A 26379-nucleotide genomic window follows, 5' to 3' on the forward strand; every position below is an offset into this window, starting at 1 on the left:
ATGACGTCAGAGATCAGCTGACTGGTTTGTTTTGCTGGGTTTCACAGGACGAAGCGACGACGCGCAACCGAAATACACGATTTCGCATTATTTAAACCCGATAAAGATCTTTTCAGAGACAGAAAAGGAAAGAAATTAGGCAGGTTTGCCTAAAAAAAAAAAACATTTTAAACATGCCTTCGGAAAAGACATTTAAACAAAGGAGGACATTTGGTAAGTGCATCGAGTTCATATCATCACAGAATCGCTTTTCTACTGTATTTCTGGTATATGTAATGTTATTATATTTTTTTTACATCTAGCGAAAAATAGACTTGTTTACATAATCCTATATTCTGGGAAAATGTATGAGTGTCCTTTATATTTTTAATAGTAACGTATATACAGCAATACCCAGTCCCTAAAATACCTAAATATTGTAGTGTAGTATTTATAAATGCACGTATCTTTTTAAGCGATGTAGAGAAATAGGTCGTGTTGTTGCTCTACAATCCAGTCAAACTGGGTTATGAGGGTGTCGGCCGTGTATGTTCAGACTATACAAACATACAGACTTCAGTCTCATGACCATAACCTAAACAACATACGTTTATCTGAACTTATTTACAACGTAGCAAAGTCTATGTTGCAGTGTCTTTGTTTGAGGGCAGATGTTAGCGAGACGGCGCACTGCAGGATTGGGGGATGGGACTCGTCGTTTAAGGTTATTTGGAAGGACTCGAGTGATTTCGAATGAATATTCGTAATATTTTAATAGTGACTGATCAAATAACATCGACATTTTCTTAAATAAGATCGTATTGCTGTTACAGTCATGACTGCGCTCAGTTACAGGCCTAAGTCTTATAACGGCGCTGAGTTATCTTTGTCATAACCGTTATCATTCTTGTTTTCCATCCCTTTTTTGAAGTGGAAACAGCTGATAACATAATGATTGACTTTTAACAGTATTTTGGTCCTTGTTTGTTTTCATAACGAACATATTTTATCGACATTTTAAGAGAATGTTTAAGTTTCTGAATAGTTATATATAATATATCAGCATATAAATTGCCTTATTCATCTTCAACCAATGTTGTGACAACCAGCCCAAACAAGCACGTTAGTAGCATTGTCTTTCTAAATTAGAAACATATTAATAAACCGGTTTACCAAATCGAACTAAACGATTCGTTCACGATTCGAACTGTGCATGTTTGACTTGATACTATTACACGTTTTAATTCATTTCATTTTAAGATGAGAGGTGTAAATGATAATGGTATGTAGGTATGACATTTTTTTCTAAAAAAATAAAAATCATATTTAGTTATATTTTTAGGTACAGCTTTTATTAATAAAACTAAAGAAAGAAAGGATGAACCAGGTGTTCAAAAACGAAACTAAAGAACTAGTTTCGCGGAAGTGGGTGAGGTTTAGTAGATAGCCACCAAAAGTTGCCACAGTTGCTCAATAATTGCACGTGTCATACATCAGAAGCATGTGCTCATGCTTCAAGTTAATGAACCATCACTCATAAGACCTCATGGTCCCCAGACTGAAGTTTTGTCTCGTTTTATCTCTATTTGAAAACGTAGTTGGTCCTACAACTTCAATGCAGTTTTATTGTTTTATGGTGGCTACAGATACTGTCATGTCATGCTGATTCATGTCTTTTGTTCATAATCTAGCTTGGTACACAAAGGCATGTCTTGTTTCTTTTTCATTCCTGCTCATTAAATCGTTAAGAGAAATTCATGTGGAACAAATGCTTAAACAACTAAAAATAAACTAATATTCCAAGCAATTTAACTTGGAAGAAAAGACAAACACTGAAACCATTGTTGGGTGTTTTCTTAAAGGGACAGTTGACTGAAAATGAATATTTAATCATTATTTAAGCATCCTCCAAGATATTCTTCTCACCAACAACTCGGAACAGAACCTTCTTAGTTTCCATGCCCTTCCTTGATCAGTTGAAACTGAACCACAAGATAGGACTAACGAGTTTAACGTGGACCTGTTAAACACAATTAAAATTGGTCCTTTGGAGAATTGCTTGTTACTTGAGACCCTAAACCCATATCCAGCTCAGTAAAATGTCTTCGGTTTAATGCGTCCTGTATTGTGATCTGCTGTATCTAATATCCGCTCCTACTTCCTCTCTACAGAGCAGCGGGTGGAAGATGTACGGCTGATCCGGGAACAACATCCAAGCAAGATCCCAGTAAGCAGATTATATTTGTGTCTGTGGAGCTGGAGATTGATAACCAATTAAAAACACTTGCACACATAGTATGCAAGTGTTCTAAAGTATCGACCAGTACCGATCTTTATAATGTCGTATTGTCATTAGAATATGGTCATATTTGCTGTGTTTGTTCTAGATATGCCGTTTTTTAGGATGTTACGTAGCATTGCCTGTTTGCATCCTATCTATTCACCATCACAAAACACCAGACTGAAGAAATAGTTCACTCAATTGTCTGAAATTGTCATCATTTTCTCACCCTCATGTTGTTTCAAACCTTCAAACAAGACATCTGTGGAACAAATAAAAACATATTTTAACAAATGTTTCAACTATTTTTGTTAATACAGTAATCGTACATTATCCTTTATTGTATTGGTTATAAAATGAGAGAGAGAGAGAGAGACATTTGTTAAAATATGTTCTGTGTTCCAAAGAAAAAACAGTTTTACTTCTTTAGAGCAACATTAGGGTAAGTAAATAATGATGAATTTCAATTTTTTTGCTGAATAGACAAAAACTACCACAAAGGGCAACTCTTTTGAATGGGAACATTTGGATTCTTCTTCTTCTTCTTAGTATTATTATAAAACGTAATTTAAATGTTTTAAAACAATAAGCTGCACCAGAAAGTGGTCAAATATAGTAAATGTAATTTTTAAAAAAATCATGTTTTCCAAAAAAATATCAATCAGCACAACTTTTTTCAACATCAATGATAATATGAAATATATTTTGAGCAGGAGTAATGATGCTGAAAATTCAGCTTTGCCATCACTGAAATACAGTTTAAAATGTACAATAGAAAACAGTTTTTTTTTACCATACTTTTGATCAAATAAATTCAACCTTGGTTAGCACAAGAGACTTCATTAAAAACTTACTGACCCCAAACTTCTGAGCAGTAAAGCACATACATACTATTTGGTACAATTTATTCAATCTAAATAAATACGCATATATTCTAATGTTTAGCTTGTTGGTTGTTTCAGGTCATCATTGAGAGATACAAGGGAGAAAAGCAACTGCCAATTCTTGACAAAACTAAGTTTTTAGTTCCCGACCACGTAAACATGAGCGAACTTATTAAGATTATCAGGTAATACCAAAATAATACCTACTTCTTGCCTCTCATTATTATTTCTCTATTTCATTAATATTTTAGAAAAAGAAAAAAACTTTCACTAATGAATCTCTGGCTCATGTGCATTTTCAATAGGAGACGCCTCCAGCTCAACTCCAACCAAGCTTTCTTCCTGCTTGTCAATGGTCACAGCATGGTATCTGTGTCCACCGCCATTTCTGAGGTCTACGAGCGCGAGAGAGATGAGGACGGCTTCCTGTACATGGTCTACGCCTCCCAGGAGACATTTGGAACTGCGTGTCCTCAGTAAAAAATGGCAAAACGATTGGCTTTCACTCTTGGACAATGATACAACCTACCCTGAACTCTTGTGACCTCTCCCTTGCAAATATCCCCATTCCCTTTCTCGTCCCCATCCAAACAGGAACCAACTGAACTTTTAGTCATTTGGCTCACTGATCTCAGCCATTATCCAAAGCTAAATCCTAACTTCCCACATCTCAGCCCTTTAACCATGACTCCCTCCTAAAAAATTGAGTTTTAATAATGGAAGAGGAGTCGTTTGTGTGTAGGTTATAGGATAGGTTATGGTTAGTTGGACTAATGATCTGGATTAACTCATCACAAAGCTTGAACGAAAGACTTCTGGTTGTTTCTTAAGCGGTTACATTTCTGAAATGGCATCTAGTGTAACGTTAGGCAGCCAAATAGAGGTTATCTATCAGGTCCATTTTAGCTTGGAAGGGTCGCGTTCGCACTCTAGTGACCTTAAACTCCTCCCGCTGTTCGTTGAATCTCTTTATTTGTTGAGTTCGACAGCCTTTCCTTACTTGTAGGTGTTTTCCGCTGTTCCATTTTCCTGTTAGAAGCAATTCAGTCTTTCCACCTTCCCCTTGAGCTTTTTGCTAATTGGGTCATGAGCGTTGAGGTTCTTGGATTTTACAGCTCAGTGGGCAAGTCAATGTTCGAAACGACATCCTACTTGCCTTGTTGACATTTGAAGTATGATCCATTGGGACATACCCGAGGAAATTAATAGTAAGCAATTTATAATACAAGAAATTCTGCTTTGATTGTAGTGTGAAGCTTTAAAAGTGCAAGTTTAGGAAGAAAAATGTAATTATATTCAATGGTACACTGAGCGAATGAATGTGGCTTTAGCGATTGTGGCTTAAGGTAGTCAGGGCAGCTCGATCACGGACAACGAGCAATGCCCGAACATCCTTGCTCTTTTATGTGCACGCTTTTAGAATTTTAAATTTGATTAGAGGATTAATGACACCTTTATAAATACATAACTGTGAGCTGTTGTACTCTTTCCATACAGATAAACTTAGATGCCTTTTCTCCTGAGCATTTTTTTGCTGTTTGTCTTGCTCTTATTTGAAGAGATGTTATTTTTTTGTTGGTTTGTTCATGTAAAAAAAAAAAAAAAAATTAAACAATTCATATGTGCTACTATTGTGCAATTTACAAAAGTGACTGTTTGTTTGAACGAGAGTTTGACTTTAAAGGATTATTAACCCGTTATCAAAGTAAGCTAATTTATGTATTTCTCCTTCTCAGATTTACAGCAATATCACACTTCTATTTCTGTTGATATTTTAAAAATAAAAGAGAAATATGCATCCTGTCTGGCATTTTCTTTTAGACTGATTTTCATTAAAAAAGTTAGTCTTCTGTTGACCACTATTAAACAATTCTCAAAAACATTTTTAATTCAGTTTAAAAAGTGTCAAAGTGGTACCAGACACAAAAATTCAATCAAACTTCATTAAACATTCACCTCAGAATACAAAATGGCTGTGGCAGCATTGTCGTTTTAGGTCAAAGGCTTTCCTGCGATAATACTAAACGTAATACATACAGCAGAGTAATTCATGATCAGGCGACATGCATAGCCAGAGACCGCAAGATCTTTGTAATTTAAAAACAGAAATATCACTATTTGCTTTGAAACAGCAAAGATGTCTGACAAAAAGAACAGAATAGCATCTATTGGCTAAACGGGCCTTATGGTGTAAGTCTGACCTTTTTTAACACTTGGAAAAATGTTATGCTAGTGTAATTGAGAAGCAACATGGAAAAACCCACTGCTCTGACCTTTGTAGTGTGACATACTGAAAATGGTATCATCTTTGTGTTCAGTTCTCAGTTTTGATTCAGCAGCTAAATTCGTAAGTCCGTGAAGCAATTTCTTATACAGTTTCAATAATGCTAGTGAATTGAAAAGCTCAACTTCAGCGGTCTCAAGTGCATTGTCTGTAGAAACATATTTCATCTGTGTGTCATGTTGACATGGCACCTCTATGATGAAGAGATTGTAATAAAAAAAAAATAATAATAATTCAAAAGTAGCAAATGTGTTGTCAAAAACCCAGATATTAAATACACCATGATTACAACAAACAGGAATAACACATGATGATTAACAAGACTTCCTGTAGTCAAAAAGTTAAAAAATTACCTCAAGATGGAAAACAACATTTTCGCTTTCACAACTGTCAGTTTCTTCTTCCTTTCTGAACTTCCAGAAAAAAAAGACTGCCAGTATCTTATTCCCAAAAGGGTGACTTACAGTCACACCACGAGCAAAGTCTTGGCCGTAATTTTACTTTATTTGGGGAGCATAATCTTGCTTCCAAGAATGATATGTGCAGCAAATGTTGACTGATAGACTATTGGCTGCTCCACATACCTTGCTCAAGTGAGACGAACAGCGTGAAGAGAACTGAAGAACGCAAAGAGCGAGTTCTTCTTTGAACATCCTTATACAAAGATCCACAGTGAAGTGATTCTTTGGCACAAGGCTTTTATCCGGAGCCATAACTGATGGAACTCCATCGGTTGATCCTCCTGTAAAGAGATTCTGTAATGTCTTTGCTCAGTGAAGTCTCACATCAAGTGTCTTTACATACTGAGAAAGGTGTAGGTCCAAACCAGTTCATTCGCACCATTTAGTCCCCCGAGTCCTGCCTGTCTGACTGCTGAGAATATTTCAGACGAAATGTCCCTGCGAAAACAAAACGTTTTTGGATAATTAAAAAAAAAAAATGCAATAATGATAATAGTGATAACTTTTTAATATTTCTGAAGAAACCATGGTTGGTTTTTGCATACACAAGTGTCTTAGCTAAAAAGCTAGGCTTAGTATTGCTATGTGGTAGCTAAGGTGTTCTAAATGATGCTATTTTATGGTTGCTAGGTGTTTCTAGGCAGCAGCATTTGTTTTATGGTTGTTAGAATGTTCTGAGTGGTTGCTAGGGTGTTTTGTATTCTGGGTTGCTTCTTGAGTGTTGCTAATTTGCTCATAGGATGTTCTGGGTGGTTGCTAAGGTGTTAGGAGTTTGCAAGCACTAATTACAAACAACGCTGTTACCTTGTTGTGCAGAGTCCATTGCTGGCTGCTTGCAGTCTTGTGCTCGATGCCCACTCAGCCCACAGTTATAGCAGGACACATTCCCTGTTTTCTTCTGCCCAGAGCTTCCGTTTCCCATCATTCCATGGGGCTGGTACACACCACCCCCTCCCCCTTGAAAACCCTGCACTGGTGGAAGCACAATATTTGGTTGCGAGTCATGTGATAGACTGCTGTTGTAAACAGGCGGAGCCAACAAGGGGTAGGAAAAGGGGGAGGCGGTACCATTTCCTGTAAGGAGGGGGCTAAAATGAAGCAAAGGCCCTAACGTGAATACTGACGTTCCTGAAAATGGATGAGGAAAGTATCCGGCGTAGCTACCTGGAAGCGCACCATAGGAGCCACAGTTACCACTACAACCGCAAGAACTACAAACGCATATAGAGGAACCGGAGTTAGCACTGTTTGCTTGCACTGAGGCATGGCCGCTATTTTCTGTGGATGATGGGCTAGAACTGGGCGTGACTGTGGATGTACTGTTTACGCAGTAGGTGTTGCAGGGTGCTGCCGCCATGTGAACGTTGCTGGTCGGTGCTATAGGAACTCCACTGACAGGCGAAAAGGAGGGTCTGATGGAGGAACTCGATGACGGGCAGGAGGACAGAGTGGAGAAAGGGTACAATCCTGTGTGTGGAACAGAAGAAGACACTTGTAAGCGTAAAGGTGGGTGAGAAACATGATGGAGGGTGTTAGACGTGGAGGTGAGAGCAGTGCTGGTCTCCACCATGAGACCTGGAGGGGAGCGAAGCACTGTGAGGGTCCCACGGGGGACCGACATGTCCTGGTGCCCCGGAGAGCCATCAAGATTCAACCCATGGAAGATGTTCTCAAGACGAACACCCATGGTGACCCCAGACCCCATTGGTTTGGGACGTTCTTCTGAACAGAGAGGGGGTGGACGAGGTTTGCGGGGAGAATTCAGAATGCGGCCTGGGGAGAGGAGGGGCAAGGATGGAGGGGGCAAACTCATTTGGGAGGAACAGAGGGAAGGATCGTTCTGGACAGGTAGGACTTGGGCAGTGGGACGGCTGGGACCGGTGGATACCACAGGATTGAGGAGAAAGCATGACCGCTCTTTCTCACAAGGATCCAAACCAGACTCTAAACCTGAAAGGAGATATAGACCTAAAATGAAATGATATGCAAGTATTTAATGATTATTTCACCTTACATTTTCAGGGTAATGAAAAAACCAGAAGCATCACCAACCGCTAATAGGCACTTCAAATATCTCTTTCTAAATTTATGATCTACTTAATACGAGTGGTTATTTGAGTTACTGCTGCCTTTCTATCATCTCTAACCAGTCTGCCCATTCTCCTCTGACTTTGGATATTGGACACTGGATATTTTATCTTTTTCGGATCATTCTCTGCAAACCCTAGAGATGGTTGTTCATGAAAATCCCAGTAGATCAGCAGTTGAAATACTAAGACCAGCCCGTCTTGCACCAACAACCATTCCACGTTCAAAGTCACTTAAATCCAATTTCTTCCCCATTCTGATGCTCGGTTTGAACATCAGCAAGTCGTCTTCACCACATCTAGATGCTTAAATGTTGCCATGTGATTGGCTGATTAGCAATTTGTGCTACCAAGCAATTGAACAGCTCTACCTAATAAAGTGGCCAGTGAGTGTGTATATATATATATATGTCAAATAAATTTTGTGTCATAGAGTACTATTTGTACAGTTATAATAAAGAATTTAATCTCCATTATATAAATTTGAAAAAATAAAAGCATCAGTTCTTACGTCTGATAGGGTCTTTAACCCGGTCGAAGGAAGTGTCACGTGAGAAAGGGGTCATTGGACTGGAAGGAGCACTGGAATAGCCTGAGGAGGAACTGCTGTCCCGTAGAATGGGCAATGAGTTGTTCTCAACATCTACTCGTAGCTCTTTACACACACACAAAAAAAATAACATCTTGAAAATAACATCAAGGCATATACTATACTTTAAACTTTGGAATATTTTAATTTAAATACAAATATTTTAAACATATTCATTAGTTATTTAATTTTTCTGAAGTGTGTGTACAGTACCACTTCCAGAGTACGTGTGTGTCAGGGATCCGATATAACTGGAGGGGCTCACTCTGGCAACACCACCACATGAAACAGGAAACTGAGACACCACATATCTCTTCTCCAGCTTCTCTCTGACAAGAAAACAAAAAAAATATTAAAAAAAATTCATGTACCATGTGATAATAAACAATAGATGGATCATGAATGTCAAAGATTTTTTTATAAAACATTTCCCAGCAATGACACCTTGATGGCGCTGTGTACTAAAATGTCCCAGCACTTACCGCATGTGCATAATTCTGCTAGTGCATCAGTTTGAAGCTAATAGTCTACTTATGTATACTTTGATTTTAAAAAAAAAAATGTTGGGATGTGAAAAACTACATATTTTTTAAATATAGTCAATGGGTATGATTAACTGGCTCAGGTTCTAACGGGGCGTTTCAGTTCAGAAAGTTTACAATGTTCAGTAAACACTATTTAGGTTTTAGTTAGCGTCAGTGAGAACCATTTTTATCAAGAATGAGTTATGTGAACCAGTATAACCTTTATTGTTGTTTCCAGGCATGGAAAACCTCCCGAGGAGTATATCCTGTTATCTGTTAAGATATCTTAGCTCCCACAGCTCCACCTGAGCAATGGAAACTTGCTGATGTGAGAAATGGAAAAAGAATTAGAATGGTGTGTTTTTGCTGAGGAATAGTGACTTGCTCCACTTCCGTGCTGACCTTAAACTTTCGATACTAAACTTTTAATCTGAAAGAAGTGGTCTGCCCTGGAATTGTGAATTAATTTGTGAATTAACTTGTAAATGAATTTAATATATACAGATTTATCCATTAAAGCTGCAGTAGGGAACTTTTGACGCTCTAGCGGTTAATAAACAGAACTGCTTGCATCTTGCAGAAGAACATTGTAGCCGGAGCTACTTCTCTCTGTTTATGTCTATGAAGAATCACAAAGGTACTGGGTTACTCCGCGGCGGTATCCCCGAAGCAATCTAAAATAGTCTGAATATAAACACTTATTATAGGTGCACCCTAGTGATTCAGGACAAGCTAAAAACACGGTTTGGAAAATGGATTCATGGTGTACTCACTTATTATATACATTTTTCTACATTTTGAACACAAACAAAGTTACGGACCGCAGCTCTGATTGGTTATTTTTTACCGGGAGTGATGGGGTTTCTGCAAATGGCAATAGGACACTGGGAGGAGCCAGAGGAGCTTGATTTTTTTCACAGATTATCTGTCTCATATTCTACTGTCAGGACATAATGACAGGTTTAATAAATATGAAAAAAATACTTTTTTACAAAAGTTCCCTACAGCATCTTTAATATGTAACATATATTTTTTAGAGCATCTATTAATGTATAATCAAAAGATAAAATGTTAAGGCTTCAACTGCATCTAGAGAGAAAATAAAACAGCGGAGATTGATATTATTATAGTTATTTTCAATGCTTTCAAGATACTCTATTAGTTCTAACAAATAAGTTTTTGCTCAAAACTAACCATTTTAAACTAACCAAGTTAAAAATTATTTTTTATGAAATATATACTGTATGGTATCAGCATTGGTCAAAATTATTTGAAAAATATTGGCATAACGGCAAAAATCGTGCATCCCTATCAAAAATGCAATAAAAACAGATGTTGAGAAATGTTATTACAATTTAAAATAAATGCTTTCTTTTTTATATATATTTTACAATGTAATTTATACTTGTTATGCATCATTACTTGAGTCTTCAGTGTCCTTCAGAAATCATTATAATATACTGATTTGCTGCTCAAGAAACATTTATTATTTTCAATTTTGTAAACACTTACTGACATTTACAGACCGCAAACCTTCAAACTGTACTCTGTGTATATTATGAATGACTGACCTTTTACATATTTTCCAGCTTTTGAGTAAAGAAAATTTAAATCCAGAGTGATTTCCTGAATAGTCTTATAGATTAGAAATGAGAATGAGCTAACCAGTGTCACGGTCATCCTTTAAAGCGCAAACACAGTTCCTTTCTATGCAAATAGGGTAAAGTATTGGTTGTACCTATTCACAGCACTCTTTCAGCTAACATATTTAACAAAGAGCTAACTAAACCCATAGTAATTGCCTTTAAAGAACTCCTGAATGTTTCTGAGGTTGTTTATGGCATGATGCACGCAGATCAAACCTATTGGCGTCAGAATTTAAGCACAAATCACACTCACTTCTGAAGCTCCAGCTGAGTCTTTAGTTTCTTCTTGGCCCCCTGAGTGAGATCGTACTTGTTGAGATCCTCTTCTGTGAGAGCAAGGAACTGAGAAAATGAATAAGGAGATCATCATTTAGATACGATGTAGTGGGAGAGATATGTCAGGAAGGAAATATGTATTTCTTAGCTGCAATGTCTGAAATCTGTTCCCTAAACATCTCTTCCATTCATTTAAATCTCTTATCAGAGAGGACGGCTCTGATACCAAGGGAAAGAGACACTTTAAGTCATGTACCTCCTCCATGGTTAGCTGCTTGAAGACAGGGTAGTATTTATGCAACCGTAATTTTCGAAGCCAGTCCAGGATGCCGTTCTGCTCCGGGCTGGGCTGCTGGGACTGGGGTTGGGGTGTAGGGTTTGTGAGGTGCATCGGTGGTGGACTGGCCTCTCCAGTAGCAGTGCCGGGGAGGATGGCCATCGCTGTCTGAGGAGGGAGAGGGGGTAGGTGTGCAGGGGAACTCTGCGGGAGGGGCGCATGGACGCTTAGGACAGGCTGGATGCTGGCGACACCACAAATGGGCCTGGGACAGAGTGAGAGAGGGTTTATGGATGTAGAGAAGAGAGATGTGACAGTGTTTGTGTTGAGGGATTGTTAAACTCACCTCGCTCCCCTATACTGAAGCAGACAGCTCAGATCTGCAAAACGTGGAAGTGTTTTTAAGAAATATAGCTTGATTTTGACATCTCATGTGTGAATTTATTCAAACAAAGTTTAATTTAGGACCATTAATACATTTTAAAAATGAAAAAATTAAGAACTTCATCAAACAACACAGTGAAAATGGTAATAGTGTGAAATGTTATTACAATTTAAATTTTTTTAAATATATTTAAAAAAATATGTCATTCAGCATCCATTACTCTAGTTTCCAAAGTGTGGTTAGCAAAATATAGCTTGATTTGTTGTGAAAAGATTCAACTGAATAGTTGAATATAACAGAAATAATCAAAATTAAATATATACAATTAATTTGAATAATACATATATAAAAAATAATTAACATATAATTTGTATAAACAAAATGACTCCTGCTTAGGTCCATTAAGATTTCTATAAATTTAAAGTGTTTTTTTATTTATTTATTAATTTACAATTATTTTATTTATTGAAAAATATAGAAATATAATTTCTATAAACAAAATGATCCCTATTTTTTTATTACATATATTTTCCAGACAATTAAGCATATTGTATTGTATTTGATGGCTAAAAATATCATTTTGACTGAAAAATACAGCTGCAATAACTTACCTACAATACAAATGTATCAAGTATTGAGAATTTTGTGCTTATTTCTATCCAAGGGGGTTTCCGGCCCTTCCCCCACTACTACAAATAACATCACAGACACACAGCTAAGTTCTAGTGGCCTTTCTGCCTATTAATAGTTTCCCAAGATGAGGTCACTTCTGAAGCCTCCCAGCACAAGCAGGTCAAATCAAATCCCCACTGAGCTGAAGCAAACTCCCCATTTCCCCAAGAGATGGTTTGGTCCAGAAACAAATGTCTATGGTGATGCGTGAGGGGCTTACTTGTGCTAGCAGGGAGCTGAGGTGCAGACGGAGTGCTAAAGAAGAAACTGACTTTGTCATGTTTGAGAACTTCAGGCGGGAGAGAAGTCAAGCATCTGTGGAGTTGAGGAAAAATTTACTAATTTAGTTCAACTTTTAGTAGGTATTGATAAAGCAAAAATAAAGTCTGGATGACGTAATAAAATAAATAATTTATATATATATTTATATATTAGGATTCATAAGCAGAAATACCGAGGATCTAGTTCATGAGTGGAATCAAGTCCAGGCATTTGGGGCAGAAGTTTCTCCAGACCTTCATCAGGAAAGAGCTGCGAGAGCTGAAGAGAGAGACAGCGGAGACAAGACATGGTTTCATAGCATTACAAATTGTCAGCGCTCATCAATGAACTCATTCACTGGTTTTCAGCATCTCAGCAATGATTATTCTACCCTGTGAAATTATTTTTTGAATACACAACTTTCCATTGTGTCCGATTGCAGATGAGAAACTGAGATGAATGAAAATGTAAACATTTATTACAGACCACTTTAGTAGTCTCACATTCATGAAACACAACACACATGACTGTCACTCACCTGGGAGATGAACTCCACCACTTCCTGAGGGGTTTTGCTGACAGTCGACAAGGTGCAGTCTGACCACAAGGCCTTTGACCAAGAGAAAAGTATGACAAACATACTACATAGTACATTTTACATTTTGGCTACAATTGTTCTGTAAAAATATGAAATAACTACAGAAAAGACCTGCTTTTTATGGAGATAAAATAAAAAAACAACACATATAGATATAATATGCAGGAGATTTTGATCAAATTTTCTAATTTTTGTAAAACTGTACTGTAAAATGACACGAAACTCACCTCCAGGACGTATTCTGTTGATTTGTCTGATTTGGGTGTAACTCCCCTTAATTCAATTCTTTCAACATACACTGAAAAAAAGACAAGCACCATGGGTATAGAGATTTAAAATTGTTGGTTTACAGAAGACTTTTACATTGTTCAAAAAAAAAAAAAAATATATATATATATATATATATATATATTTCACTGTTTTCTTTTACTTAGTATTAGGGTTGCACCATATATTGAAATGATCAAAATATCGCAAATGTACATATCGCGATACGCATATCGCAATGGTATGCAATGGTACACGGTACCTGAATTATTATTTTAACAATAAGCTACTTCTAAATTTTCCAAAAAGTTATTTGTGTGACTTACTTGATGTAAAAAAAAGAGTTATTCGCTTATAACATGAATTTTCAAAAAGCAACACGCGTTAAAAATCTAACAAACTTGAGAAGCATTTATAAACCTCTTGTCCAACAAAAGACAAAATTTTATATGTTTCTACTCCAAACTCACTTCATTACGTCAATCGAGCGTTTGAAATAAAATCCTTCTGTGAGATCATTTGGCTTCTTACGCAGAATAAGACACGCAACATAAAATTTATAATAGAAGATGAGTATGTGAGAAAATCCTCCAGATCTTCATAACCTCTCAGACGGTTTCTGACAGGTTAGAACTCACTTGAGCATATTTAGCTAAAAGGAAGAAACGTAGAAACAAGGATTTGAGCCTCCTGGTAATTCTTACCAACCCCAAACTTTGAACGGTAGTGTATGTGACATTTATATACAGTAAGTCTGTCTCAAGAGTCCACTTACCGTAAACATGGGTGAATGTGTTAAATATACCCTGCAGAGTCAGCACTTCCTGTAATTGTCTGTGTGTGTGTGTGTGTGTGTGTGTGAAGAGAGAAAGAAGGCTGAATGGAAATTTGTGAGTTTAATGCATGGTATCAAAAGATCTGAGAGCAGTAGATCCCTTCCAATGCTTAAATTTATTAAGATTAATATTTTAGACATGTTTTTTTAAAATAGACACTAATAACTACTAACTCCATTTTTTTTCTTTTATTTTATCTTATTAAATGGTCTATAAAAATAGTAAGTCATACAGTTTTGGAGTGGCTTGGAGGTTAGTCGACGTTCACAGAATTTCCTTGTTTTCTTTTTTAGTGGTGCACCGACACACTGACTTTGAAACTCTTTCATGGCCTCTTCTCTTCCCTCATCTCCAGCAGGCAAGTGTGAGCTCATCTGGAATGTTCCGGAGAGGAGGAGGCCTTTCCCTTCAGCAAAGAGAGATGCCTGCCTGCTCCTCCCAAACCACCCACCAAACCCCTCATTACACTGTGTGTTTTTATATGTGTGTGTGTGCTCGCCGCGGAGTGAAAGTGAACCACAAACCCAGAGAGAGGTCACCACCAGAGGAAGAGATTTGTAAAGTGGTTTGAGACAACAATCACAAAGTGCAGAAGAACAAAGACAAATGTGTGATGTACAAATGGAATAAGACAAAGCATCTTTCATCTGGAATAATAAATAAAATGCCAAGTTGGCCAAAGTCTTTTCCAGTTGGGCTCAGTCACTTTTTGCAATCAGCAGAAAAAGTTGTAGTGTGTAGTGTCTAAAGATTATAATCGTAGAATTCAAGAACCAATCGTTGCCAGATTCTTTTATACGTGTTTAATATTGGTGAGTGATTGTATTAAGCTATGCTCAGATGCACTCTTTGTCAAACATCATTAAGCATTAATTTTGTAATTTTCTCAAACATTTTTTCTTGTTTACACATCTTGTTGTGATGTTGTCATTGCAAGTTAAATGTGCTGTACATTGAATTGACACCGAGTGGTTGAACTAGGTATCGCAGTCCAAATTCAAAATATTGGAGAGGTTTTTTTTTCACCCGGCCCCTCCTCCTCAGATTTGATGCACATGCATGTTGTCAGGGTGATGACACAAACAGGAGCGAACGTACTTGATGATGACTTAAATTAAATACGCTGTGTTTTCCGAAATACAATTGGGTAAACTGGCAGTGGGCGGGTTTCACAAACAAAAACTGAGACGACATTCCAGCCTGGAACCTACATTTTCAAAAGAGAATAACTGACTGTAGCATTGTTTTTCAGATAAATGTTCAGATATGTTAACACGTTTCTTAAATATCTGCAATCATATTATAGTATTTTTATGCTTTAGTAGAGTCAAAATTTGACACAGCATCTTTTAATGGTTTTTGAATTTTTTGTTTGTTTGTTTTTGTGGTCGAAGAAAGAAAGAGAAAAATAACAGAGATTTCTCTCATTTTAAAGATGTATATATGAATAAATAACTCTTTAATTTGATCTGCAGTCTAATAAAACTTAAGAAAAACTAGAATTAGCATATACGCCATATATCATATCATTTTTACTTTTAACGTTTTCCATTTTACTTTTAACACAACTTTTAACTTTTTCTAAAACTTTGTTATAAAGAATATTTAAATCAACTTCACAAAGAATAATGAATGTACAAAGAATATGTATAAAGAATATGCTAGAAGAATGAATACAGAATGTACAAATAGCTTCTTAAAATGAAGTTTTCGTAAAAAAATTAAATAAAATCATACAAATAAACCCAAAGCAGAATATAAACCATTTAAAATCCTGTAGGCAACAGAAAGGCAAAATGGTTGTAATAACAGTTGTTTTAAAATATAATAATATACAACACAAAACTTTTGGATGGGAATGTACTGTACGTATATATCATGCTCAATTTGTTCAACCAATTAAAACTAACCAAATACTAAAACTAACAAAGAAATTCATATAAATTATATATTTCAGAATGATCAAATTCACCCAAATGTCAATATTTATTTTAATAAAGTAAAAAAAAAAACATCTGGTGCTCAGAGAAATGTTTCTTAGCTTAGAGAAATATGTGTAATCTATTAAGGAAAAATCTATTATAAATATTAAAGAAAAATATAAGCATAATTAATCCAAATTAATTATCTAAAATTTGTGTTTTGTCACAAAACTTTCCGAATGACGGTGTTGAATTTCTTTGAATTGCAAAATGAGGAATTTCCTTTTCTCTTCATTCCAATTCAAAGTCAACATCCTGTCAGGCCAATTCAAGCATCATGAGAAGTCATGGCTCAGGAGGGGGAACTTGAGATTTTCTTAGAAATCTCCAGGATTTGTTGCCGTAATACTACTGAGCTCAGTCTTACCATACAAAAGAACTATTTGGATTGGTTCAATTGTGTAAATTATGTCATTTTATGTACCAAAGCTGAACAGGATAGTGATCTCTGTAGTTTTAATTCTCTTTTTAAATCAGAAAGGATATCTGAAGTACTGTTGATTTATTTAGAAAGTCTAAGGCTGATGATACACGGGGCAACATTTTGAGCAACTTTGCCAGGCAACTTTTTATGAGCAATGTTTTGCTCATTTTACATTGATACTTTAAACCTGGTTGCCTGTTGACAGCAACATTGCTCAAAAAGTTGCCCTATGTATCATCAGCCTTATGGTGCGTTCACACCAGACGTGAATAGAGCGTCTAGCATGAGTGATTTCAGTGTAAAGTCAATGCAAAGATGCAAATAGACAACCTGCGGCATGTTTCTATAAATAAATAAATGATCAGTATGATGAAAAAAATAATTCAAAGGAATCACAGGCATTGAATGGGATTTTGGTTTTCAAGGAACAGTTCACCTAAAAATGAAAATTTGCTGAAAATTATCATCACCCTCAAGCCTTCCACATTTAGCTCGTTTCTTCATTGGACATATTTGTTTCTTCATTACATCACTTGCTCACCAGTGGATCCTCTGCAGTGAATTTCATATCACGATCTTGTCACACAAAATCACAATACACCATCTGAATTGCAATGTTCCCAATCTTGAAATATACTATTATATACAGAGTGAAACAAGCCACTTACTTAATTATTTGAACAATTTGGAACACAGTATTGCATTGCACAACCAAAATAGACATCAAAGCCTGAGTAAAACACTGCATCACTGTATGAATCAAACGTGTTGCTTCTTATTAAAGTTATAAAGTGATTCATTCAAGAGCAGTGAGTGATTTTCTCTGTCTTTTGCTCTTTGATTAACATTAATGACACAGACAGCAGGTTTATTAGGCTGCTGTCTCTTTAAGACTGAATACACGGATCTTATATACTGACACGCATCTGATTTCTTTCCCAATTGTTTAATTGTCTTTATGTAAATACTCACCAAGACAGACATTTTAACATATTATTTTGTAAATTAAACCATTTAGACCAATGCGCCTGCCTGAAACATAATTTGCTTGTTCGTGTTAGCTATGTCTGAGCACGTGCACAAAGCGCACCTGGAGATCACTATAGTTCACTTGAAAAGTAGATCGTAGACGTCTTCGAGATCAATCACGATTTAAAATCGACAGATCACCTACCCCTAATAGAGATCTTGTATTTAAGCCAGAAGCAACAGTTTAAACGTTTAAAAGTTAAAAAACGTCTAAATGATGGTTGGAAACATGCAGCTTTTTACTTCACAAGAGGTTAACTGATGGACTGTCATGTGGATTACTTTGATGTTTTTTATCAGCTGTTTGGACTCTCATATATTCTGACGGCACCCATTCACTGCAGAGGATTCATCTTCATCTTGTATGACTTGATGGTGAGTACATTTTACAGCAAGTTATCATTTTAGGGTGACCTAATGCTCTTTAAAATTCTGCTTCAACTTTTCATTGTATTTAAACACAAGCAAACCTGTCTCTCACACACATTTTTGTACTTTTTAATACACTCACATACATTACTCTCTACACTCTGTATACTTCAGATGCCCCAGGGCTTACAGTTGCTGCAAACCTGATGCCAGGCCAGCTAATCCAAGTATTTCTCCCATTCTTACAGCTCTAGTTACCCACCATGCATTACACACATACAAACACAATGACATCTCTACACACAGATATACGCACAAACACAGACAAGCAGATCTAGAGTCATGGATGTATGCACATACATTAAATCGACAAACAGCCAAACTCAGCAAAACTTCTGGGAATTTCAAAGGACTTGAACCCTGTCTTTCTTATCACTGTGAGATCCTGTGCAGTGCCCCTCTAAAGAACAGCTGTTTCAACCATTTTTGATCTGACTCATGTACATATAAACTTCATAGTTTGAGTACAGTATGTTAGATTAGAGCGAATAAATATTTCTTACACTTACATGCATAAATAAAGCCTTGTGATTTGTTTTGCTAAACAATGCACGTGTGTTTGAGGGTGTTGACGGATGGCTAAAGCTTGTGCTGAAGGCATGCGGTGAAGCCCATGAGGTAATGTAGTGAAGCAGCATTAAATTACCAGCAGACAAAACAAAAGCCTATCTCTGCTCTGTCCGACCTGCTGTGTCCAGAACACCCACTGAGCACAGAACCCTTCCTGAATGCACATTTCCATTATGTTATGGTATAGACATCCAATGTATAGAGAAATTCGATGCCCATTGCTCCGAGGTCATAAGAATATGCATCCAACCATATCTTTAGCTGCATGCATCTTAGTTTATCGCTGAGCTTTTGCATATATACAGTACAGACCAAAAGTTTGGACACACCTTCTCATTCAAAGAGTTTTCTTTATTTTCATGACTATGAAAATTGTAGAGTCACACTGAATGCATCAAGGGCTATTTGACCAAGAAGGAGAGTGATGTGGTGCTGCGCCAGATGACCTGGCCTCCACAGTCACCGGACCTGAACCCAATCCAGATGATTTAGGGTTGAGCTGGACCGCAGACAGAAGGCAAAAGGGCCAACAAGTGCAAAGCATCTCTCGGGGAACTCCTTCAAGACTGTTGGAAGACCATTTCAGGTGACTACCTCTTGAAGCTCATCAAGAGAATGCCAAGAGTGTGCAAAGCAGTAATCAAAGCAAACGGTGGCTACTTTGAAGAACCTAGAATATGACATATTTTCAGTTGTTTCAAACTTTTTTGTTATGTATATAATTCCACATGTGTTGATTCATAGTTTTGATGCCTTCAGTGTGAATCTAAAATTTTCATAGTCATGTAAATAAAGAAAACTCTTTGAATGAGAAGGTGTGTCCAAACTTTTGGTCTGTACTGTGTATAGAGAAAGAGAGAGAGAGAGATAAACGATAAACGATGCAAAAAACGATAAACATCATGAAAAAAAAAATTAAATTAAATGACTGCCGTGTGTTATTCTTTACATATATCACATTCTGAACCATAGACACGTTTTGCCACAAAAGCCAGTATTGTCAACCGTCAAGGCATTCTAATTTTACAGCAGAAACCAGTAAGCACTCTTGTTGTTTGTGAACACAACCCATTAATCCTGTTTTAGCGAATCAACACGCAATATTCAGGTCAGGTGACAAGGATGCTAGTCACCTCGAAAAGACATGCTATCTGAGAGGAAAAAGCTTCGTCAAAGCTGACTAAAAGTGATCAAGGATTGATCATTTTGACGAACTTGATGAACCTGTGATATCTTCTTAGGAGCGTAAAAAAAACTGTTTGTCAAGCATCTACATTGTCACCTGAGGAGATTACAAAGATTAACCCAGTGTTATCTGCTTTTGCCAAAAAAGGGACTGTTGGAGTTTTCTGCTTTTGCTAAAAAGTTAAATAACTTTTAATACATAAAAAAAGGAAAATACTTTAAATGAACTTTCATTTTGTAAGTTATCTATTGTATCTATTGATTTATTATTATTTAATTAAAACAACCCAGCTGCGATTTGATTGATATAACTTGGAATGCACAGTAAAAAAAATATATAAAAATAATAAAATCAGAGTTATCTGTTTTTATTTAATCTGTTAACTTTTTATTTAATTAATGTTTAAAATGACTGTAATTCATGTTTTAAATTATAGTTATATGTGTTTACATTTACAAAAGAATTATGTTTGTGTGGATGAAAGTAAATGTATTAAAGATTGTGTGTATATATATATATATATATATATATATATATATATATATATATACATAAAATAATAATTATTATTATTTTAAATATAGAATATTTTAAATGTAAATAAATTATTGACAAATAACTGGACATTTTAAAAACAAATTACATCCATTTTAAAAATTAATTATACTGTTTCCATTTTATTTAATTGAACAGCTGTTTATTAATTTGTAGATTACAATATTGATTTTTTTATTTTTGAAATTAAAAAAATTATAATTAACTTCTAAGTGACATGCCTAGTACTCCATATGCCAGAAGATAGTATCATAACCACCTAGCAACCACCCAGAAGACCCTAGCAACAACTCAGCAACACCCTTGCATTTTGGGCATGGGCAAGAATATTTTTCTTTGAAAAAATCGTGCCCTTGGAATTATACATTTCTATCTGCCTTTTTTTAGTTATTTACGTATTCTTATTCTGTGAAAACGTATATACATTATGTGATTTTTTTGTTTGTTTTTTTTTTTGGTACTGATGTATTAAAGAGACTTGTTCCCCATAACCCATATCATTATATGGAATACAAAAACTTTGAAGCTCAATATCTCGAAACTGCTCAGAATGCAGATACAACCTTATAATTCCAAGGTGACGAAATGTAAAAATATAGTATGCTGATTACACAGGAATAAAACACTGAGATAAACAGAGAATATGCATGACCCTCTAAAATGTGCATCTTTCTGATAAAAGTGCAGTTTGTGGACTCAGTGTGTGAATATGACATCTGGTGCTTTTTCTGCCTGAGCCAACAGCAAGACAAAACAGGACTAAAAATACACACTTATGCTCACAACAGAGATCTCAAGAACTCAAGAAATGATAGCACACATCCCTAGCAAAACATGTGTGGACATGTGAGTCCGGGTAAGACATACTGGGTTTCTTCTCTAATATTCTCCTCAAGATTAAAATAGAAAACTACAGTCTTTCACTAATACGCAAACCAAGAAACACACTCTGGAGTAGTGCCTGGCCAAGATTTTCCATCAAACACTCTCATTTTCCACTATTTGTGAATGCAAACTCTGGGAATTCAAATAAAAGATGTATTTACAGTCAGTCTATGATAATATACAGAGTTCACACAGATTGCACCAAAAAAATTATTTAAAAAAAATCTCATAACTAAAGCTTAAGAAAAAAAAACACGTAAACCTGATATAAAAAAAAAATAAACAAAACAGCTGTTCATAATCTGTCGGAAATGTAAATTATTTAGGATTATTCAATGTTTTCTTTAATATTTAGTAATTCTTCTTATGTGGCATTGCATTTTAAGTCTTTGTAGATCTGTGTGGGAATCAGTTTAGTCCAGTTTGTTCATATGATACAATATGAGATCCACTTTTTCATGTGAAGGATGCTTTGCTTGGCAAAACAAAATCCCTCGCTTGATTTCTGCTGAAAGCCTCACCCATCTAATTATGTATTTATGGAAAAGAATAAAATAAAAGTAAGTAAACTGTCTTTCGTATGGCTTGCCTGAAGTCATTGAAACAAGTATTTAATATGACGTGCACACTGAAAATATATTAAGCACAACACGTTTAGTAATGATGATTGATGCATTACAGCTTATGGTTTTAAAACAAATTTGGCTTTGTTTTAGACAAAAGAATTTGGCTACAAGCCATTCAGTCTACATTTTTCAACAACATAGTTTTTGTTGCATTGAAAATGATTGTCAGCCGGGCAAAATTTTATATTTAATGTGTTTTCCCCATACCAAACCCCTATATGTTACATGTTATTTTTTTACTAAAAATAAAAAAGTTTTATAAATAATTTTTAGTAATTTAAATTAAGCTGAAATAAAATATAAATAAATAACAAAAAAATTACAATTATAAATATTGCACCAAAATAAATAAACTAAAATAAATGTAAAAAAAAAAAATAAATAAATAAAAAAAAATAGAAAAGGCTACATCGAAATATATTTAAATAAACTAAAAAAAAAACACTGCAAACCGTAAAACTAAAATGAAAACTGAAAACAAAAAAATAACATTGCAAGTGTAATCTCTTCCTGCGAGCTAAGTGTCGCTCTGATTAATTTATCTTCCTGCTGGTAGAGACCTGAGGAGAGGGCAGAAAACATCTTCCACCAGCTGTCTCAGATGAATGAAACTTCAGTTAAAAAGATTTCAGAAGGTGCATTCCCATTCCAGCTTCTGTATTAGAACTTCAAATTTTTACCAAGCACTACCGTTTTTTTTTTTTTTGCATATAACATTGTAGAGTAGGTTTGTGGATCCAAAGTTGTGGAACTCACCTTTGCTGGGTTTTCCGACATGCGCTTTGAGTGGTATTTCCTGGCACAAAAGTGAAGGACTCGGTGACATGACCTCAGGACCCAAACCTTCATCTGTCTGACCTCCTTTGACTTCCTGTTGCACAGTCTGGAAAAAGAGGTCAAAGGTCAAAGGTCTAGACTGAACATGGACAAGTGTATTGTCCGGTTAGTGCTGTTGCACTTAGCCAATTGAGTCTTATTTAATTCACTCTGACAGCACAGCAGTCTGCTTCTTTAGTTCACTCCATATGGATTTACTATTGGTTAAGCAGTGCTCGTCAATAAGGACTTCCCGATGGCCTTAGTGATTAAAAAAAAAATCAATCAATTTAAAAGCATTCCAGCAAGACACAAAAGACAACTCCATCTAGTACCGTGTGCACACAGACAGCTGCGTCTCTGACGCCCGAGCCCCAAGTGGAGTCTTTCTGCATCTTTATTTCTTTTAAATGGACAAATATAAAAATGTGTCAAAATACCTGTCTAGGCAAGTAATTTGTAGCTCTAACAATGATTAATCTGTATTTAATTTATACAGTGTAGTAGAGATGCACCGATCAACCGGGCATTTTAACCAGTCGTCTCATTCAGCACGTCTGCTGTTTCGGTTTCATAAAGCTGCTTAATGTAGCATAACCTAAAGTTAGAAATTATACAGTCTAATTTAATCAAACATTGCACATGCTACAAGTGTGTATAATGAATATATATATATATATATATATATATATATATATATATATATATATATATATATATATATATATATATATATTATTATTATTATTATTATTATTATTATTATTAAAATGCCGTGCTTACCACTTATTTCAAATGGACATGAAAAATAAAGTTGCAACACAGTAAAGAATATGCAATTTCTGTACCTGAACAACTACAAACATAAAATCCTAAATCATTTCATTTGCATCTTTGTTCTGTAAATTCAATGGTGTTATTGCTTATAATGTGTTCATTGGTTCTTTTTTACAGACTGTTCACTTGTCTTAAATAATGATTGAGCTTTATATTTGTCAGGCTAGTAGTTTTGGAGGAAATAGAGAATTGTAAAATTTGAATCGTATCTAAAATATTGGTTTCATATAAGCTCATTTATTAAAATACAAGACAGCATAGATAAAAAAAAAACAATGATAAAAGCAACTATGTTATTTTATTTTTTTGTATTTTATTTTTTTTTTGTGGCAGGGCAAGTAATAATTTGTACCACTGGCCAGACCAATATTCAAATTATTAAGACAAGCCTAAAACTACATCTGAACAAATTTATAGCAGCCCATTTCTGCTTGAGAATAAAGATTAAATGTTAAAAAAGAGAGATAAATAAAATAATAACAACAAAAGAATAAAATACAAATAAAACATAAATGTATTAATAAGAGCACAGAATTAAATCAAATATATAAATGAAAAGAAATAGATTTTGAAAACATTAAAGAATAAACAAATAAATTCAAACTATGAGGGTGATGATACACAGGGAAACTTTTTGAGCCAACTTTGGCTAATGTTGCCGTCAACAGGAAACCAGGTGAGACACAGGGCCCATGACCGATCTAAAGTATCCATAAAGAAATTTGTTACCCATTCTCAATGGGAAAGTGCTCAAGCAACATTGCTCCAAAAAAGTTCAAAACGTTGCCCCATGTATCATCAGCCTGAGGGGTAAACTCACGCTTTGTGATACAAAGTTGCAATGACGATTAAATCACAACTTCAGGATGTCACATGTAAATTCAAAATTAGGAGATATAAAGTTGCAACTGTAAAAACAGAATATGGGTGAACAGTGTTGTTACTGGGTTTTGGTATCATCCTGGTGTTCAATGAAACAAAACAACTGTCTCAGACTTTTATTAAAGTGAGTCAAGGACTTCCTGGCAATAGATGACTGTTCTATAATTAGTCAACTCAATGCACATGTGTCTTACATTACGTAATTTTTCAGCACTTCGGAACAGCACATCTAAGAATTAAAAAGCACAAATGCAAATATGCTTGCCTTTTTATCTTTGATTGATCAGTTAATAACATTACAATCCCAAAACCCAATCTGATTAGCAGATTCAATAGTCAAATATTTCAGCTCAGCCGCCTTTTTGCTCTGAGGTTACATCTTCCAGCATGTTAAAAACATACAGTAGTAGGATCAAGAGGAGGCTGGTACCTATGCTAAAAGCCAGCTCTGAAAACAATCAGGACTGCCGTACAGTCCACCGCTGCCACATCCACATTCCACGTTGCCAAATCTCTGTTCCTCTCTTCTTTGAAAAACATGGCCTTATGTTAAAGACTAAGCGGAAGTGTGGATCATAACACAAATTAAAGAAGTCCTTGGAAAAGTACAGCTGGGTGAATTCATTCTTAGCACACAAATAAGAACAATATGAGAAACGTGAATCAGCGCATTATTTTTTTACACATCTGAATAGCTGCTTTTAATGTTTTTGTCTCTGTTTAAAGTCTATGTGCTAACATCTTAATTTTACTATCACAATCTGATTTACTGTAATTTAGGGTAAAATACAACAGCCAGTGGGGAAAATATTTAGGAATGAACTTGATTTTTTCAGCCAGGAATTGGCTGGATCTTGGAACATAGCACTATGATTTAAAGAACATAATTAGTTAGTTATAAAAAAATAAAAAATATAGTTACGTAAACAATTACGCCAGCCAGCCTGACTCTATTTATGCCTATTTTGCTTTACAAGTGGAAAGTGCTAAAATGGGCTACATTTGGCTGTCGTGGTATCTATTATAACTGAAATTTATTTAAAATAAATGTTGGCGATTACTATCAGAAGCATTACAAAAAGATGCTTGAGACCAAAACAGCATGTGTTTTTATTGATGTTTAAGCTAGTGTAAAGGCCTCTTGAACAAGCGAGCAGTCGTTGCTTCCTGATGATTCACAGAAGAGTTACACAGAGGGCTGATTTAAGCATGGAGAAATGTGCTGAGCTTCAGTTCATGAAAGCCAAAACCAACAAATCACTAAATAGAACCGCCTTCTCTGCTTTTACATGGGTACTTTCCCACTACACACACTCAAGCACACATTTCATACTTATGTTGAGAGCCCATGTCTATACAGATAACATCCCAATGAAAATATTTACATCTGACAACACAGGGAATCACCAATACAAGATTCAAGATACATCAGGAAGTGTTTAATTGCATTTCATCAACTTGCATTTTGACGCCGCTGTGTTTTGGACTATGCACTGACAAAGATTTCTGTCAGGGTAACACTTTACATTTTAACTGCCCAATGATCCTTTACAGGAGTGATTACAGAAATGTATATCATGTAACTTCAAAGTAAGTATTTTACTTACGGTAACTCCTAAATCATGGTTAACCAAAAAAAATAAACCAATTTCTGATTAATTTTGTGACAATGAAGAATGGAGTAATGGCTGATGAAAATTCAGCTTTGCCATCACAATAATAAATTGTCATTTAAAATATATTCAATATTCACAATAGAACTGTTTTTACTGTATGATTATTGATGAGCACAACAGGCTTCTATCAAAAACTTTTTAAAAAATCTAATTACACCTAACTTTTGACCGGTAT

The 26379-nt window shown here is 35.5% G+C and overlaps 2 protein-coding genes across 2 annotated transcripts in view; one reads left to right on the top strand and one right to left on the bottom strand.

Annotated features, from left to right (window-relative positions):
- Window positions 1–4942, top strand: LOC127946991 (microtubule-associated proteins 1A/1B light chain 3B). The gene is made up of 4 exons (XM_052543857.1): window positions 1–213; window positions 2151–2206; window positions 3223–3329; window positions 3450–4942. The coding sequence occupies exons 1-4, from the start codon at window positions 174–176 to the stop codon at window positions 3622–3624; spliced, it is 378 nt and encodes a 125-aa protein (XP_052399817.1). The 5' UTR covers window positions 1–173; the 3' UTR covers window positions 3625–4942.
- Window positions 4694–26379, bottom strand: part of LOC127946990 (zinc finger CCHC domain-containing protein 14) — a 25750-nt gene continuing 4064 nt past the window's right edge. Inside the window, exons 2-13 of the mRNA XM_052543856.1 lie at window positions 22750–22876; window positions 13432–13502; window positions 13145–13216; window positions 12800–12885; window positions 12566–12660; window positions 11635–11668; window positions 11268–11553; window positions 10989–11077; window positions 8779–8894; window positions 8488–8631; window positions 6694–7839; window positions 4694–6327 (exon numbers count right to left, since the gene is read on the bottom strand). Of these exons, the coding sequence (XP_052399816.1) occupies window positions 6272–6327; window positions 6694–7839; window positions 8488–8631; window positions 8779–8894; window positions 10989–11077; window positions 11268–11553; window positions 11635–11668; window positions 12566–12660; window positions 12800–12885; window positions 13145–13216; window positions 13432–13502; window positions 22750–22876 (2322 nt within the window). The 3' untranslated portion in view covers window positions 4694–6271. The remainder of the gene's footprint in view (window positions 6328–6693; window positions 7840–8487; window positions 8632–8778; window positions 8895–10988; window positions 11078–11267; window positions 11554–11634; window positions 11669–12565; window positions 12661–12799; window positions 12886–13144; window positions 13217–13431; window positions 13503–22749; window positions 22877–26379) is intronic.

Source organism: Carassius gibelio, chromosome A25 (genome assembly GCF_023724105.1).
Source record: "Carassius gibelio isolate Cgi1373 ecotype wild population from Czech Republic chromosome A25, carGib1.2-hapl.c, whole genome shotgun sequence".
NCBI lineage: Eukaryota > Metazoa > Chordata > Actinopteri > Cypriniformes > Cyprinidae > Carassius > Carassius gibelio.